Below are 14,498 nucleotides of genomic sequence, written 5' to 3'. Positions count from 1 at the left end.
ATCTTTTTTTTTTTTTTTTTAGGATTTTATTTATTTATTTGAAAAAGAGAGAGCATATAAGAGAAAGAGAGAGAGAGAGCACGAGCAGGGGGAGGGGCAGAAGGAGAAGCAGACTCCCCCGTGCTCAGGGAGCCCAACCCGGGGCTCAATCCCAGGTCCCTGGGATCATGACCTGAGCCGAGGCAGATGCTTAACTGACTCAGGTGCCCCTGTATCTTATATATCTTTACTGCCTTCACCCTTATATTTTATGTTAGGAGGGCCGTAGTGTTGCCTATGGTCCTCACTAAATCTAGTCTCTGTGACAAATGATTTGAAGTACAGTTGGATTATAGAGCATTGAGATGAAAAACAAGGCGATATACTCCTGGGAGATACTCACTTCAAGAAAATAGGCTTAATTTGTTTATTGGTTGGTACCGAAGGTTAGGGAAAGTTTTTGCTGGATTTCAGGATTTTATAGATTAACGCCTTCTTTTTTTTCCTTTGTTAGTTTTCATACCTTGGCCCCGACCCTGTTCATAAGCTCCTCACACTGGTGGTAGATGATGGCATTCAACCACCTGTGGAGCTCAGCTGTAAGGAGAGGAACATTCTAGCAGCCACTTTCATCCGCTCCCTCCATAAGAATATAGGTAAGGTTGGACAGAGCTTCTGACAGGAAAGGCAGCAACCCCAACCACCCTGGGTGTCTGAAGGTGTGGGCTGGACTGCACAGATGTCTTGTAATGAGGCTGTCATCGTGATGGATCCTTTGCTCCGCAGGAGGCTCTGAGACCTTTCAGGATAAGGTGAACTTTTTCCAGCGAGAGCTTCGGCAGGTACATATGAAAAGACCACATTCCAAAGTCACCCTAAAGGTCAGCAGACACACCTTGTTGGAATCGGTGCGTAAAGTTTCATTTCCATTGTTATTTGTCAGGGTTTTGCAACTAGAAACCTCTTTGGTATTTGGTCATATCCTCCAGGTCATCTTTTTTATGAAACCCAAATTTCTCTTCTCTTTAAACATATCTATTAAAGACTATTAAAGGTTGGGGTAGATTTGTTCAAGACATATTATTGAAGGGAGAGACTAGTTGACACATTGGCTTTATAATCTGTACTAAACTAGTTCCTGAACTATCTCATGGAACTTCTATGTGGGGAAGGTAGAAGTAGTTGTTAAAGAAGAGCATTCTTGGTCTTGAATCCCTGGAAGAGAAGAGCTCTTGTTGGGTTAAAAGGAAATTATTTCTGTTGTCACTCTGGTCTGCTGGAAAAGGAACACCTGATGTGTGTCTGTCTCCACTGCACAGACACTGGCATAGTTCTTGCATTCCTCAAGAATGAGAAGGCTTGGTCCCTGTCCAGAAAGTGTTTGTGATGTTTGGCTCTGGTAGGTGTGACTGGAAACCCCTTTTCTCAGCCACATTCTCTGTGTGGCATGGCTCCCTGTCTGAACACAGCGTTGTGGATAGAGAGTTCCAGTGGATGCTGTACTTTGCTGAAAACCAGGACTCCTTGCTTCTCTTGCTGACAGCTTCCTAATTTGAGTCCTTTTATTTCTTTACATAAGAGTTTTCTCATAGTAAATTGAGCATTAAAAAAAAAAAAAAGCTTCAACTTCCCAACAAAGCAATGGTATAAAGATGAATTAGATTGTTTTTTAAAATCTTAAATTTCTTCTGGAGATATGTGCATTTTAAATATGAAATGATATTATTCAAGTTTATAAGTACTACATCTCCTCCAAGTACTGATGGTTAAAGGGACAGTGGCAGTATTCTTGTGTTTTTGTCTCCAACACACAAGAGATGCCCACCAGTCTTCCGACAGTTTCCTTCCCTTCACTGCTTTTCAGTCTCTGAAAGCCACTCGGAATTTCTCCATCTCAGATTGGAGCAAGAACTTTGAAGTGGTTTTCCAAGATGAAGAAGGTCAGTTTTAAAAGTTTATGTTTATTTTCTTTAACTCTCTTCCCCCCTCCTCCTTTCCTCCTTACCCTCTCTTCACAAATAACAAAAATATCCCCCCTCCCCCTGCCCCTGCTCAAGCTTATTTTTCCAAATGGAAAAGAAGTCATGAGTTGAAACAGAAAAGGTGGTGTTTCCATACCAGGTGGCTTGGTGGGGTTTGTAGAACACAGACACGGGGACTGGGAGGGCAAGCTCTAAGAGTCTGGACCGGAAGGGAAAGTAACCTTTGTAGAAGAAGAGAAATGTCCATTTCCTGGGATCTCTGATCTCCTGTGTTTTCATACTGGGGGGCATTAACCTAATGAGCAGAATACTTGAGTCCTGTAATCCTACAGAAAGGGGTGGGATTAAAAAAAAAAAAGCCACAGTTTAGATGAGTTGGAGTGGGGAAACACTAGTGGAGTAGGATGGAAGGAAGGTGGAGAGTGTCGAATGATGAATCGATGATCACTTTCTTTTCTTTTCTTTTTTTTAAGATTTATTTATTTAGAGAGAGAGAGCATATGTGTGCCAGCAGGGGGAAGGGCAGAGAGAGGAGGGAGAGAGAGGGAGAGAATCCCAAGCAGAATCCCTATTGAGCACGGAGCCTAGTCCAGGGCTCAGTCTCATGACCCTGAGATCATGACCTGAACTGAAATCAAGAGTTGGACGCTTAACCAACTGAGCCACCCAAGCGCCCCCACTTATTTTTATTATACTTTTCAGCTCTGGACTGGGGAGGGCCTCGCCGAGAATGGTTTGAGCTAATCTGCAAAGCATTATTTGATACCACCAATCAGCTCTTCACTCGATTCAGTGACAACAACCAAGCATTAGTGAGTTTGTGACTTCCCCATGGGTGGGTGGAAAATGTCAATTGTGTTATAATGGATAGTCTAAGAAGGGTTTGAGATCATGAAACAGTCCTGGTAAATTGACAACCTGTGTCTTGTTCTTAATTTTGATATAATATGAACCCAAATTAGATTGCCTCCCTCCTCTTTGCCTTTATATTTCGTCTGTAAAATAAGAGAAAATTCAGATAGATGAGTATTTGACTAAAACATATTATAGTGCAATAGCTATCTACTAATTGTTATAATGATTAGGCCACTTTCTCAAAACATACCTAAAGCCATTGAATTCTGTACTAGATCTTTGACTAGGCAGAGATATCAGGAGTAGAGAAGTAGACTTTGTTTGGAAGAAGTTCTGGTTTAGGGGAAAGGCATCACATCATCCACTGGTTAACTTCCATACTCAGCCAGGGACCACAAACTTAATGTAATATTTTTCCACTTACTGTAAGTCCCTCTTTGCCCTCCATCTTCCATTCACTCTAAATTATTCATGGTAGCTGCCGAACAACTAATGCCATTTAGATGACTCTTTGATTCTAACACTGAAATTCTTACTCCCTTGGGATGGGGTTGGTAGGGAGGGTCTTCCAGAACTAAGCTTGAAAAAAATGACCCAGAGTCTTTTAATCCCTTTCTTTGACAGGTACATCCCAACCCGAATCGCCCTGCTCATCTGCGCTTGAAGATGTATGAGTTCGCAGGGCGGCTGGTGGGCAAGTGTCTCTATGAGTCCTCTCTAGGAGGAGCCTACAAGCAATTGGTCCGAGCTCGCTTCACCCGCTCTTTCTTGGCCCAAATCATAGGACTGCGTATGCATTACAAGGTAAAGTCTTAGGTATACATTCTTTACCAAGGCCACTGTTCATTAATTCTGGAATCCCTCCGCACTGAGCTCATTGTTCTTAAGGTTGAAGGGGTAAGTGGTTCCAAACAGTTACAGATTTCATTTCTGGGTAAGAGTAGTCATGTTGTGTTCTGTCTTCTGTCTTCTCAGTACTTTGAAACAGATGACCCAGAATTCTACAAATCTAAAGTTTGCTTCATCCTCAACAATGACATGAGTGAGATGGAGCTGGTCTTTGCAGAAGAGAAATATAACAAATCAGGCCAACTGGATAAGGTGAGAAAGAGAACAAAAGCCTGTGGATCCTATGATTCCCAGTCTCCTCTAGAGCAGGACTACCTAATGGAGCTTTCTGCAATGATGGAAATGTTGTCTGTCTGTGCTGTGTTTGAACACCCGAAATGTGCCTGGTTATTCACCAAGTAACTGAGTTTTTCACTTTATTTTATTCTCATTAAATGTAAATAAGCACGTGGGGCTAGTGATGACCATATCAGGACATTGCATCCCACACGTGATGATCTTGGCCCGTATGATGAAGCGAAAGACACATGTACCCGTATATCCCACCCATTCCTACTTTGCAGTAGAAAAAGAACTGAATGAAAATCCAGTGTCACTGCACAAGCAGCTTTGGGAGAGACAGCAGTGTCTTCCTCAACTTCAGTGGCCGTGATACAGATAACTCCAATTTTAACACCGTGCCTGTGTATTTTTTGGCTTTTTTACTAGAAAATTATTGGCCCAAAACATTTCTTTTTTAATTTAGTTTAATTTAAATTTTTTTTTTAATTAAAAAAAATTTTTTTTGGCCAAAAACATTTCTGATGCAAATTTGGTTCTGTTTATGTTGTGGGGTTAAATAATATCAGATGATAATTGTGACAGTAAAGTTGCAGTAATATACAAGTGAAAGTAAAATGGCAACAAATAAAAAATTGTGACCACTAATACCATTGTATTGATAATCACATGGCCTTTGTGAGCACATTGTTAAGGTAAAGGAACAGTTGTCCCCATCTTAGAATTTCTGAAATCTAAAAAGATGTCTTCACTACTTACGTGGCCTTATTTATTCTCAGATAAGTCGGCTCAGGGGTTTAAAAGAAAAGGTCATGAGGGGTTTAATTTTGGATCAGAGAGATGTCAGCGTATTGTTAACAAAGAACCAGGACATCTTTCTGTTGCATCACCACCGTTTGACCTAGTCAGAGAAGGCTCATTCCAATATCCTAGCAGCCAGTGGAATAGGCAACGGTGGTAGGACTGCTGAAGCTTAGTAACTATATAACACCAGAGGTGTTGAGAGGTTGAATGTGTAGCAGAAACTCATGACTGTAGCTGGGTTTACAGAAAGTACCAGGCAGGTGTCATCTGATCAACTCCCATCCACAGCCTCCACCATCTGTCTTTTTGTCTCTTCTTTCAGGTTGTAGAACTCATGACAGGTGGAGCTCAAACCCCAGTCACCAATGCAAATAAAATCTTCTATTTAAATTTATTGGCCCAATATCGACTGGCCAGTCAAGTGAAAGAGGAGGTGGAACACTTCCTAAAAGGTGAGAGCCTGTCTACTCTTGGCCTTGAGATAAAAACGCCTGTAGCCATGGTGTGGGTTTGGCTTTAACTTGGCCACTTTGTTTCAGGCCTGAATGAGTTGGTCCCTGAGAACCTTTTGGCTATTTTTGATGAAAACGAGCTTGAGGTAAGTGCTTACAATTACGGACCCCACCCCCCGATTCTTGACCGGGTATGTGAGTGTGCCCACAGGAACCAGCGCGTTACACCTTCTGTTGTGAGATGTGGTAGGAAAGTCCTTCATGCAAGAGTTGGTTTCACTTTTGTCACTCTTCCACGCATTGCCCCTTTCTCCAGCTTTCAAAACATTAGAATGTGAACATTAGAACCAAATAACTAATTATTTTTGAAGAGTAATAATTAATAGTCATTTATTCATCCAGTATTATTGATACTGGTTGAATAGTAAGGAACATTGGTATTATGTACAGTCCTTGTAAGTCCTGTGGCATTTAAAGTTGATTTAAGGGAATAATAGAATTTATTTGTTCAGGGACTATTTATTGTCTCCTAAAGACACGGACGTTTGAAGCACTGGGGAGCTAGCAATGAATAGGACAGAGTCCCTGCCCTCATGGAGCTATGTTCCAGGGAAGGAGACAAACCAACAAATGTGACATATTTCAAAGTTTTGGGCTACAATACTCTACAGTTAATATATTCTTATCACAGATCCTGTAACCACCAAAAAATGGACCTAAGATGGTGAATACCATTCTATAATTATCAAAATAGACGTTGTGGGCAAAAAATGAAATCAGGTGGTCATTGATCTGTTGCTCACAAATGATACATACACAGCAAGTTATTGGTTCCAACTTACCACAGCCTTTATGAGGAGCGTGTTTTTGCAAACTATTTCCTGTAAGGAGGAGATTTCGTCTTCGAAGATGAGAAAACAAAAAAGTGGTTTCAGGTGGTCTTGTGCAGCGATTATTCTTATTAACCGAATTGGCCTCTAGAACAAGAATCAAAGTTGTGTGCGATTTTCGTCACATTTGTACCTTCAGGCATGAAATTCAAACAAAATGAATGCCCCATCCCTCACTCAGCCTCAAGTTTCCAATAGACCTGTCACCTAGTGCTGTTATTTTTTTGGGCTGAGGAAGAGCTACTGGTGTTTATCGGTTTATCATAAAGCATAACCTTTGTTTGTAAAAGTGAGGAGGAAGGAAGGACACAGTCTCTTAGAGTTGTTCCACACCTTACTCTTACTCATTAGCTTAGCAAGTTCTTTTTGAAGGAGCCAAAGCTCCTCAGGCTTAATTTGGGCTTTTCTGGTCTCTTGACGAGGACGTATCATTCTTGAGAGCTGTTGAATCTGCTAAGTCACATGCTGGATCTGGAACCAAATTCAGACATAGCAAGAGGTTCAGGCCTCTGATGTCAATAATTTCTCATTTTTTATATACTTTTTAAATTTATCTGATCAAGTAGAGGCAGGGCTGAAGGGAAGGTGATAAAAGTTAAATCCATAAAGGAAGGATGGATCCTGGGAAACAGGAAAGGTCATCTGACAAATTCATAAATGGAGCTGGGGGTTTTCATCAAAGGGGAGGAGCCTGTCTTTTGTTCCAATTCAATAATCTACAACAGTTCTTTGGTGTTTGTTTGTTTGTTTTAAGATTTATTTATTTATTTTAGAGTTGTGTGAGTGGAGGGAGACAGAGGTGGGGAGAGAAGCAGACTTCCCACTGAGCACAGAGCCTGAGACGGGGCTCGATCCCATGACCCTGGGGTCATGACCTGAGCCAAAATCAAGAGTCGGACGTTTAGCCAACTGAACCACCCAGGCGTCCAACCACAGGAGTAGTTGTTAATTAGAGGTGCACCTCAGTAACAGGAAACTTTTTCAAAATACACAAGTTCCTAGCCCATTCCTGGAGATTTTGATTCAGTAGGTCTAGGGTAAGGCCATGGGCATCTGTATGTGTTTTTAAAAGCTGTGTGATTTTTACCACACTGGTTAGGAGCCATCGGCCTGTTCTTATTAACTTTCCTAAAGCAGAGTTCTGGCATTATGATCTCGCCTAATGGTCTTTTTCCTGGTGTTTCCTTTACTCCATGTTTTGCATGTTAGCGTAGGCAATTTTGAGCTTATATTGGGTGTCTCTCCTCTGCCTGTCCTAGTAACACCTGACTGTCTTCTCCAGCTGCTGATGTGTGGGACTGGGGACATCAGCGTGTCTGACTTCAAAGCCCATGCAGTGGTTGTTGGCGGCTCATGGCATTTCAGAGAAAAGGTAAGTGGGCCAGACTTCTTTTCACTGGATTTGTGCCATGTGGCAAGGAAAAACTTTCGGAAGAAAATTGCCGAGGAGTCAGAGAGGCAGACACGTCAACCAGGGAAGAAATGGTACACAAGGGGAAGACAGCTGGTTGTCCAAGCCGAAGGGAGCCCTGGTCCCTGAGGGCTGTCGTGCCAGCTGCCAGAGGAGGAGTACGTCAGAAAGGCAAAGGAATAGAACCAGCTGGGCAGACGCTGCCCTGCCGACGGTGTAACCGTGTAAATCCCTGGAGAAGCTGCCGACTCTGACCGTTGCTACCCGTGTCCCCTTCCGGGCATCCTCTTCTTTCCCCAGAGTCCAGTCCTGGGCTGCACACTGAATGTGACCCCACCTTGTGCTCTCCCTACCAGGTCATGAGGTGGTTCTGGACCGTGGTGTCCAGTCTGACCCAGGAGGAGCTGGCTCGGCTGCTACAGTTCACCACAGGCTCCTCTCAGCTGCCACCTGGAGGTTTTGCCGCCCTCTGTCCCTCATTCCAGATTATTGCCGCTCCGACCCACAGCACGCTGCCGACTGCACACACGTGGTAGGTCTCAGAGTGCTTGGGGCACAGTCTGGTGGGGGAGGGTCTTCCAGCCCCGGCCAGTGTTTCCAGCGGTGTGAGTTAATCACCTCTCCCCTTGCCCTTCCAGTTTTAACCAGCTGTGCCTCCCCACGTATGACTCGTATGAAGAGGTGCACAGGATGCTGCAGCTGGCCATCAGTGAGGGCTGCGAGGGCTTCGGCATGCTCTGACCACCCTCCTGCCACCCCCCGACCCCCGTGCGTCCTGGAGCCCCTGGGTGCCCCTAACACCGTGATAGCCACCGACCCGAACACATCTCCGTCGGCCAGAAGCTGCTGCATGCTCCCCAGTGTCTGGAGCTGGGTCGCTCCCTCGCCGCCCCTTCCACATCTCCCCCACAGGCCACTTGGGCACGCCGTGGAATCCGCGCTGCTCACTCATGAGAAGAGGACCACGCTGCTGTAACTTCACTTGGTTCTCAGAAGATCTCAGGAGCAGGAGCTGCTTCAGGAGCTGAGGGAGAGTATGCAAAGGGTGCGCCTTCCTTAGAAGGCTGGGGTCCGCCTTGCTCAGCCTCCTGTGCCGATGCCCCTGACAGGTCCCTCTGCAGCCCTCAGTGCTTGCCCTGCGGTGACGTGAGTCCTTCCTGGGCACGGGGCGAGTGCCTCCTCTCACTGGGAGCCGGGAGAAGCACAGAGAGGAAGTGGCCCACATGAGCAGTCTTCATTTTCATCCCTCTGCACCATAGCAGGCTCAGGCCGTGGCACTGGACTACCTCTAAGGGGGACTGATGGCACAAAAGGATCTTTTCTTGTGGTGTCAGAACTGGAAAAGGAGCTTTTCCCTGAAGGCATTTCTGGAAACGATCGTTAATCCATAAAGAACTCTGTAAGCTTTTTCTTGAATTTGAGCCAGTGAGAAAAACAGACCCAAGAATGTGAAAGATAGCTGGGCCTTAGCTTCCAGTGCTGAAAAAAGATTTTCCTTTAGGGCATGTCTAGGCCTACGGCTGGCTTGAAGACTACTGATATTTGTCCCTGAGTCTGTTCTGCACACTGAGGTGTGGCTGGGCCTGGCTGCTTACCTCCAACTTATGCAGTCCGCTAAGAGCTGGGGATTCTTTAGCTTTCTACGGAAGAAAATTTTGTAGCAAGGGTTTGGGGGTAGTAAGAATAGCCTGCTAACAGTCCCTGACTCTCTCTTTGCTTGGCATTCTCTGGAAGCACTGAGGCAAGGGAAAAGGGACCAGTGGTTGAAGTGCTCGTCACAGGTCCGCGGCGTCAGGGACTGGGAACACACATAGAGAAGTTTTGTCCGACAAAAACACCCAGCTGCCCACTGACTTCCTTCCCTCTCTTAGTTGCCAGCAAAAGCCCCTACGGAGGGAGGACGATCTAGTAAGTTCCCTATTACACCTGCAGCTGGCTCTTGGAAAGTCACACCATCCTTTTTCATGACAGTTTGAATGCAGACATTTTCAAGACTCAAAATCTCATCAACTTCCCAAATTTCTGTTTCTAAGAAGGCTTTGCTGCAAGCTACCATTCTCAATGGGGCATTCAACTCAGAATATTACAAGCCATCTTTACTGCCAAAACCAGCAAGTCCACAGAGTCCAGAGATGAGGCGGGACTTGTGGCCATTTCCTCGGCCTCCTGGAAGCATGTCTGAGCCCTCCTGTTCCCAGGGATCATGAGGAACCAGCTCTCCTGAGCTGCTCCTGTTGCGGCCTGACCTCACTCCTTCGCAGTTGTCATTTGTCCTTCTCGGCGTGGGTGCTGACCTCACTCATTCTTGGGGTCCAGGATCCAGCATCAGGGCCTCGACACCCCAGCCAGGGCCCTCCATGCCACACGGTCACTGCTGTCCTCAGGGACCAGGACAAGGTGCTGCTGCTTGCCCCAGTGTTTTCCCATGGGACAAAGCTCACTCTGGATCGAGTGATCAAAGATCACCCCTCGGGCCTAGAGAGGGGTTGCCATCTGGGGGCACGGGGGCTGGTTCACACAGGCAGTTGTTCTGGATTCTGCATTCTCCCTTCCAGCGGCCCTCTAGAGACCAACGCTGGAGCTCGATGTGATTTTCTTGGCGAGATCTGTCCTTTTCAGCCCTAGTCGTAGCACTTCTTGGAGCCGCTGCAGGGCAGCTGCGGCAGCTCACGGCCCTGTGGTGGTCCTCCAGCCCCAGGGTCTCTGTTGAACAAAAACCCTTTGGTACTGTTGTGGTTTTCTATTCTTCCAGTGTACTCTGTCTCCTAAGTCTGTTCCAAAGTATCTTTGCTCTGTTTGGCCTTTTCTTTTACCTTTTTTTCTAACCCTGCTTTGGTACTAGCCAGTATGGGGGAAAGGTACATGTCAGAGAGAAGGAACAATACCTGTTAATTCTTGGGCAATTGTGAATTTCATGTTCTTATTTTGGCCAGTTCTTTTATTTATGCCCCTGTGGCCCAGGTACTTGGAGGGCCGGCTGAACACCTGGCCTTGTGGTGTCTTGGAAGGAGACCAAGCAAGCATCGAGTGAACACCAAGGAGAGCATCAGCATGTTTTCTAGAGACCAAGTGCTGCTGCAAATCCGTCAGGCCAGGCAAAGGGGCCAGACCATTGCAGCGATAGTGTAAATATTTTGTACAGTAAATAAATCAATATTGAAAAGGACTAAGGAGGAAGTGGCTTCTTTAAGTGGTGATTCAGGGCTCAGACTGGAGGCGGGGAAGGAAAAGAAAGATTTAGAAATGTGTTTGCATTTTCCCAAGTAATTCCTTCCAAAGCCATGAGCTCAGGGTAGAATGTACCTGCAGAGCCTTGGCCTGTCCCGGGCTTTTCACTCTTTCACCCTTTCCTCATCACTGTTCCTGATGTCAGGCAGGGCCACGGTGCAGGACATGGGCTTGTGCTCAGCTCCTGAAGAAGAAACCAGCTTGGCAAGAGGAGAGGATGTCTGTTTTCATGAGTCTTTTAAATGTTCATTTGTTGTTTGATGTAAGAAACTCAGCATAGAAAATTTGGCAATAAAAAGAGCCCAAGAGAAATAATTCACCTGCCATTCAGAGGTAACCACTGTTAACTGATGTACATAGCCTTCTGGTTTGCTTACAGTCACATTTATTTCCACACCTCCTCCCAAGCGAGCGAGGTATGGCAGACAACACTGCTTCTCAAACCTTTGTGGGTGGCAGGCGGCACCAATTCTTTTCCCACCAAAAGTAAGCTTGGCAGAGAGAGAAAACCAGACCTCTGATTTGGGGCCTAGAAGGAAAAGTAGCAGGGACCCTGGCTTTGTTGGGAAAGTAATCACGGTGTCATTACACGTTGATTCCCAATCTGGAAAATAAAAAAAAATACCCTTTGGGATTGTTCTTAAGATGCTGATTTTTGCCCCATCTCCCAGACCTAGTGAATTGGAATCTTAGTTTGAACACCACTCTTTGAGAGTGCATTCACTCTACTTCCACCTCCTCAGGCTCCTCAGTGATAAGAGATGTCCTTAAAAAACCAAAATTCTGTCCCTCTAACTTCATATTTTTAGATTAACAGTCCTACGTCTTTTATACTTGATCCTCTTGTGGCTTTGAGTGGCTGTGAACATACATCATTGATTAATTTCAGCCTATCATAAAGTTATTCTTTTTTAAGATTTTATTTATTTATTAGAGAGAGCAGGGGAAGGAGCAGAGGGAGAGGGACAAGCCGACTCCACGCTGAGCATGGAGACTGATGCAGGGCTTAATCCCAGGACCCTGAGATCATGACCTGAGCTGGAACCAAGAATCAGACGCTTTAACCAACTGAGCCATCCAGGCGCGCGCTATCATAAAGTTATTCTTAAGAGTGAAGGTGGTGGTAGGATTGTTCTTGAATTAACATGGTAAGTACTAGCTTTAGCCTCTCAGGAGTTGTTACCTCTGACCCACTGCAGACAGAGCTGTCAGACCTCTGCCCAACCTCACTTCTCTCGTAGGAGCACAACAGAGATTCTCTAGCAGGTAGCTTGAACTAGAAGCTCCTTGTCTCTACTTGTGCTTCACATAGACCCTCAAGTGTAATAGAACAGCTCCAGGTGTTCTGTAATACTTTTACTTAAAAATGAATTTCCTCCCTTTTATTTTGAGATGTAACATAGATCCAAAAAAAAAAAAAAAAGAGGTCTACAAGCATGCACAATTTAATAATTATAAAGGAAACACATGGAACCACCATCCAAGTCAGGAAGTAAAACATTACAGCACTGCAGAGCAAGTCTGGTCCCACCCCTCCAGAGGTAACTCTTACCCTGACTTTTATGGTCATTTTTGCACCGATTCCCTTTTCAAACAGTCTGTCCTAAAAGTCACAGTGGGGAGGGGAAAAATAAGAACCCGTGTGATCTCTTGGTAAGATGCTAACCAAGGTCAATTTGTCTATAGTAATTACTACACATCACAATTAGTTGAAAGAGAATTTTGAGACATTGTTGTGCCATGAGGATCTAGTTCAGATTCTTGATGCTGAATCTGATGAATCATATTCAAAGACGACAAGGTCTCTCTGCAAGGACTTGCCCTCAGATATTCTAAATTGAATACTCCTTTGCTTTTATACCCTGAACAGGTTTTGGGCGCTGGTCTAACGTGATCGTGATTCTCTTTGGTGCTCAGTGGCAGGTTCTCAAGTATCATGTAAGTGTAGTATTGAAAATGACTCTGTGCTGAATTGTCTCAAAAAGTTGTGAAATTGGCTAATATTTCTGACTTAGAGTGCTGAGTCTGCACAGCATCTAACAATGCCATTCCAGAGTTACCTGAGAGCTTAGTTGTTTTGGTTTGGAGTGCACGGGGTGGGTTTAGAAATCCACACGGGGTACTGTGATGATTGGGGTTTGTGTGCGATAGAGATGTGCCGCCTAGAGCTAGCTGTGCCTTGCTGTGAATGCTTCCCCTCCGCCCCCTATCCTGCGTTCAGTTACTTTAATTCTCCTGCAAGAACACGTTATGGTAGCCAGAGCAGGGACCTGGCTCAGGTGTGGTCTTTACGAGATGGTCCATGGATTCCTGGTAAGATGTGGAGGACACAGTCTTTTTCCAGATGGCAGAGGACTGATAGCTTAGATTTTTGATACAGCATCAGAAGTAACTTTAGCAAAGTTGTCCAGGTTATCAGTAGAGCCTGGCAGCTGCAGCCGCTTCCCAGTACGTCTGGGAGCAGGGATCAAACACATCACAGAACTGTGATAGCCATCACCTTACACGAACATCATGGGTCTCCCCTTCTAGTTCCCTTTGTAGCCTTCCTTCAGGAAAATGGCGGATGGATAATGCATCCAGGATGAAGCCTTTGGGTGTGGTTGCTACCTAATTAGGCCAACGTGGTCTTCATAATCTTTGGTAACCATGAATGCCTTTAGACCAGGGTCAGCTGGCAAATCAGGCAACTTTCTGAGTGGGCAATGTCTTAGGACTTCACTTCTTAGTGATGACTCTAGGAAGAAGTAAGTCTTATACTCTAGGAAGGAGCTAGGTAACACCCATTGCATCCTTGACCAGATGGCCCAACCGAACTTGTTTGCTGTGTCTCTGACTCCAGAGCCCCTGGGTCTATAGCCTCTCCCCTGCAGCAGAGGCATCTGTCATTCGGCCTATTCTCAAAGAAGATGCTCTTAGATATGTTTGCATCAAGTGGACAGAACGGGGCCCTGAAAGGATAAAGAGCTGTGAATTGATGATTCTGAACATTTCTGTTTTATTTTTAACTCCATGGTTCAACTTTGGTCAGGACAATCTTCATTCAGTATTAGTTTCCTGACCTGTGAAACGATGTAATTAACTACATAAGAAAATTGAGTAATAGCTTAGAGCTCTTGGAAGGTTTTCCTAGATATAGTATGTGTGTTGTCATATGGACCATGGCTTAGGGCCCTGGTAATTTCAGTGGCAGGAGGCTATGTGGATTTAGGGGCAGTGGGAGATGATAGAGTGGATGACTGGTATGGGATGGTGGCGCTTGTCCCTGCTTGCCATGGTCAGGCAGGCCAGAGAGAATGGGTATTCAAGACATCGAGCCCAAACTCCTGTGAAAAAGGCCCCAGGTCAGAAGAGACCTCTCCTTCCTTCCTATGACCCTCTAAAGGCCAAAGGAGATCTTTGAGGGGACTGTATTTCGAACCAATTTCATGTGGTGTAGGCAACCCAGTGATAAGCAACCTAATACCCTTGACTTCCCTTAGCTCATCTAATTACCAAATCATGATAATAGCTGCCATTTTTTTTAGTTCCTCCCTCATGCTAGGAGCTTTAATAAATATTGTCTTATACTGACAATGACCCTGCAATATAGGTCTTGTTTTCTCCGTTGCACACAAGACACAATAGACTCAGAGAGAATAAGTAACTGCGGAGGTTGCTTAGCTAGTAAGTGGCAGAGCTGTATTTGAACATGGGTCTGTTTCACGTCAAGACCCAAACTCTTTCACATTGCTAGTTTGTCTCAGGCAGATTAGCCTAGACCAAGGAA

At 45.1% G+C, this 14,498-nt stretch overlaps 1 protein-coding gene across 5 annotated transcripts in view; it reads left to right on the top strand.

Annotated features, from left to right (window-relative positions):
* AREL1 (apoptosis resistant E3 ubiquitin protein ligase 1) overlaps positions 1 to 11,368 on the top strand; it is a 43,703-nt gene extending 32,335 nt beyond the window's left edge. For all 5 annotated transcript variants that reach the window (XM_045807813.2, XM_045807817.2, XM_045807816.2 and 2 more), the window contains 11 exons: positions 494 to 635; positions 766 to 887; positions 1,844 to 1,919; positions 2,664 to 2,773; positions 3,441 to 3,620; positions 3,792 to 3,917; positions 5,071 to 5,200; positions 5,288 to 5,346; positions 7,373 to 7,462; positions 7,858 to 8,033; positions 8,140 to 11,368. In XM_045807813.2, the coding sequence (XP_045663769.1) occupies positions 494 to 635; positions 766 to 887; positions 1,844 to 1,919; positions 2,664 to 2,773; positions 3,441 to 3,620; positions 3,792 to 3,917; positions 5,071 to 5,200; positions 5,288 to 5,346; positions 7,373 to 7,462; positions 7,858 to 8,033; positions 8,140 to 8,242 (1,314 nt within the window). In that variant the 3' untranslated portion in view covers positions 8,243 to 11,368. The remainder of the gene's footprint in view (positions 1 to 493; positions 636 to 765; positions 888 to 1,843; positions 1,920 to 2,663; positions 2,774 to 3,440; positions 3,621 to 3,791; positions 3,918 to 5,070; positions 5,201 to 5,287; positions 5,347 to 7,372; positions 7,463 to 7,857; positions 8,034 to 8,139) is intronic.
* The last annotated feature ends 3,130 nt before the right edge of the window (positions 11,369 to 14,498 follow it).

This window comes from Ursus americanus, chromosome 26, assembly GCF_024610735.1.
Source record: "Ursus americanus isolate L20-20 chromosome 26, mUrsAme1.1.p, whole genome shotgun sequence".
Taxonomy (NCBI): domain Eukaryota; kingdom Metazoa; phylum Chordata; class Mammalia; order Carnivora; family Ursidae; genus Ursus; species Ursus americanus.
Note: the sequence above shows the minus strand (reverse complement) of the source record. Positions and strands in the feature narration are given on the sequence as shown.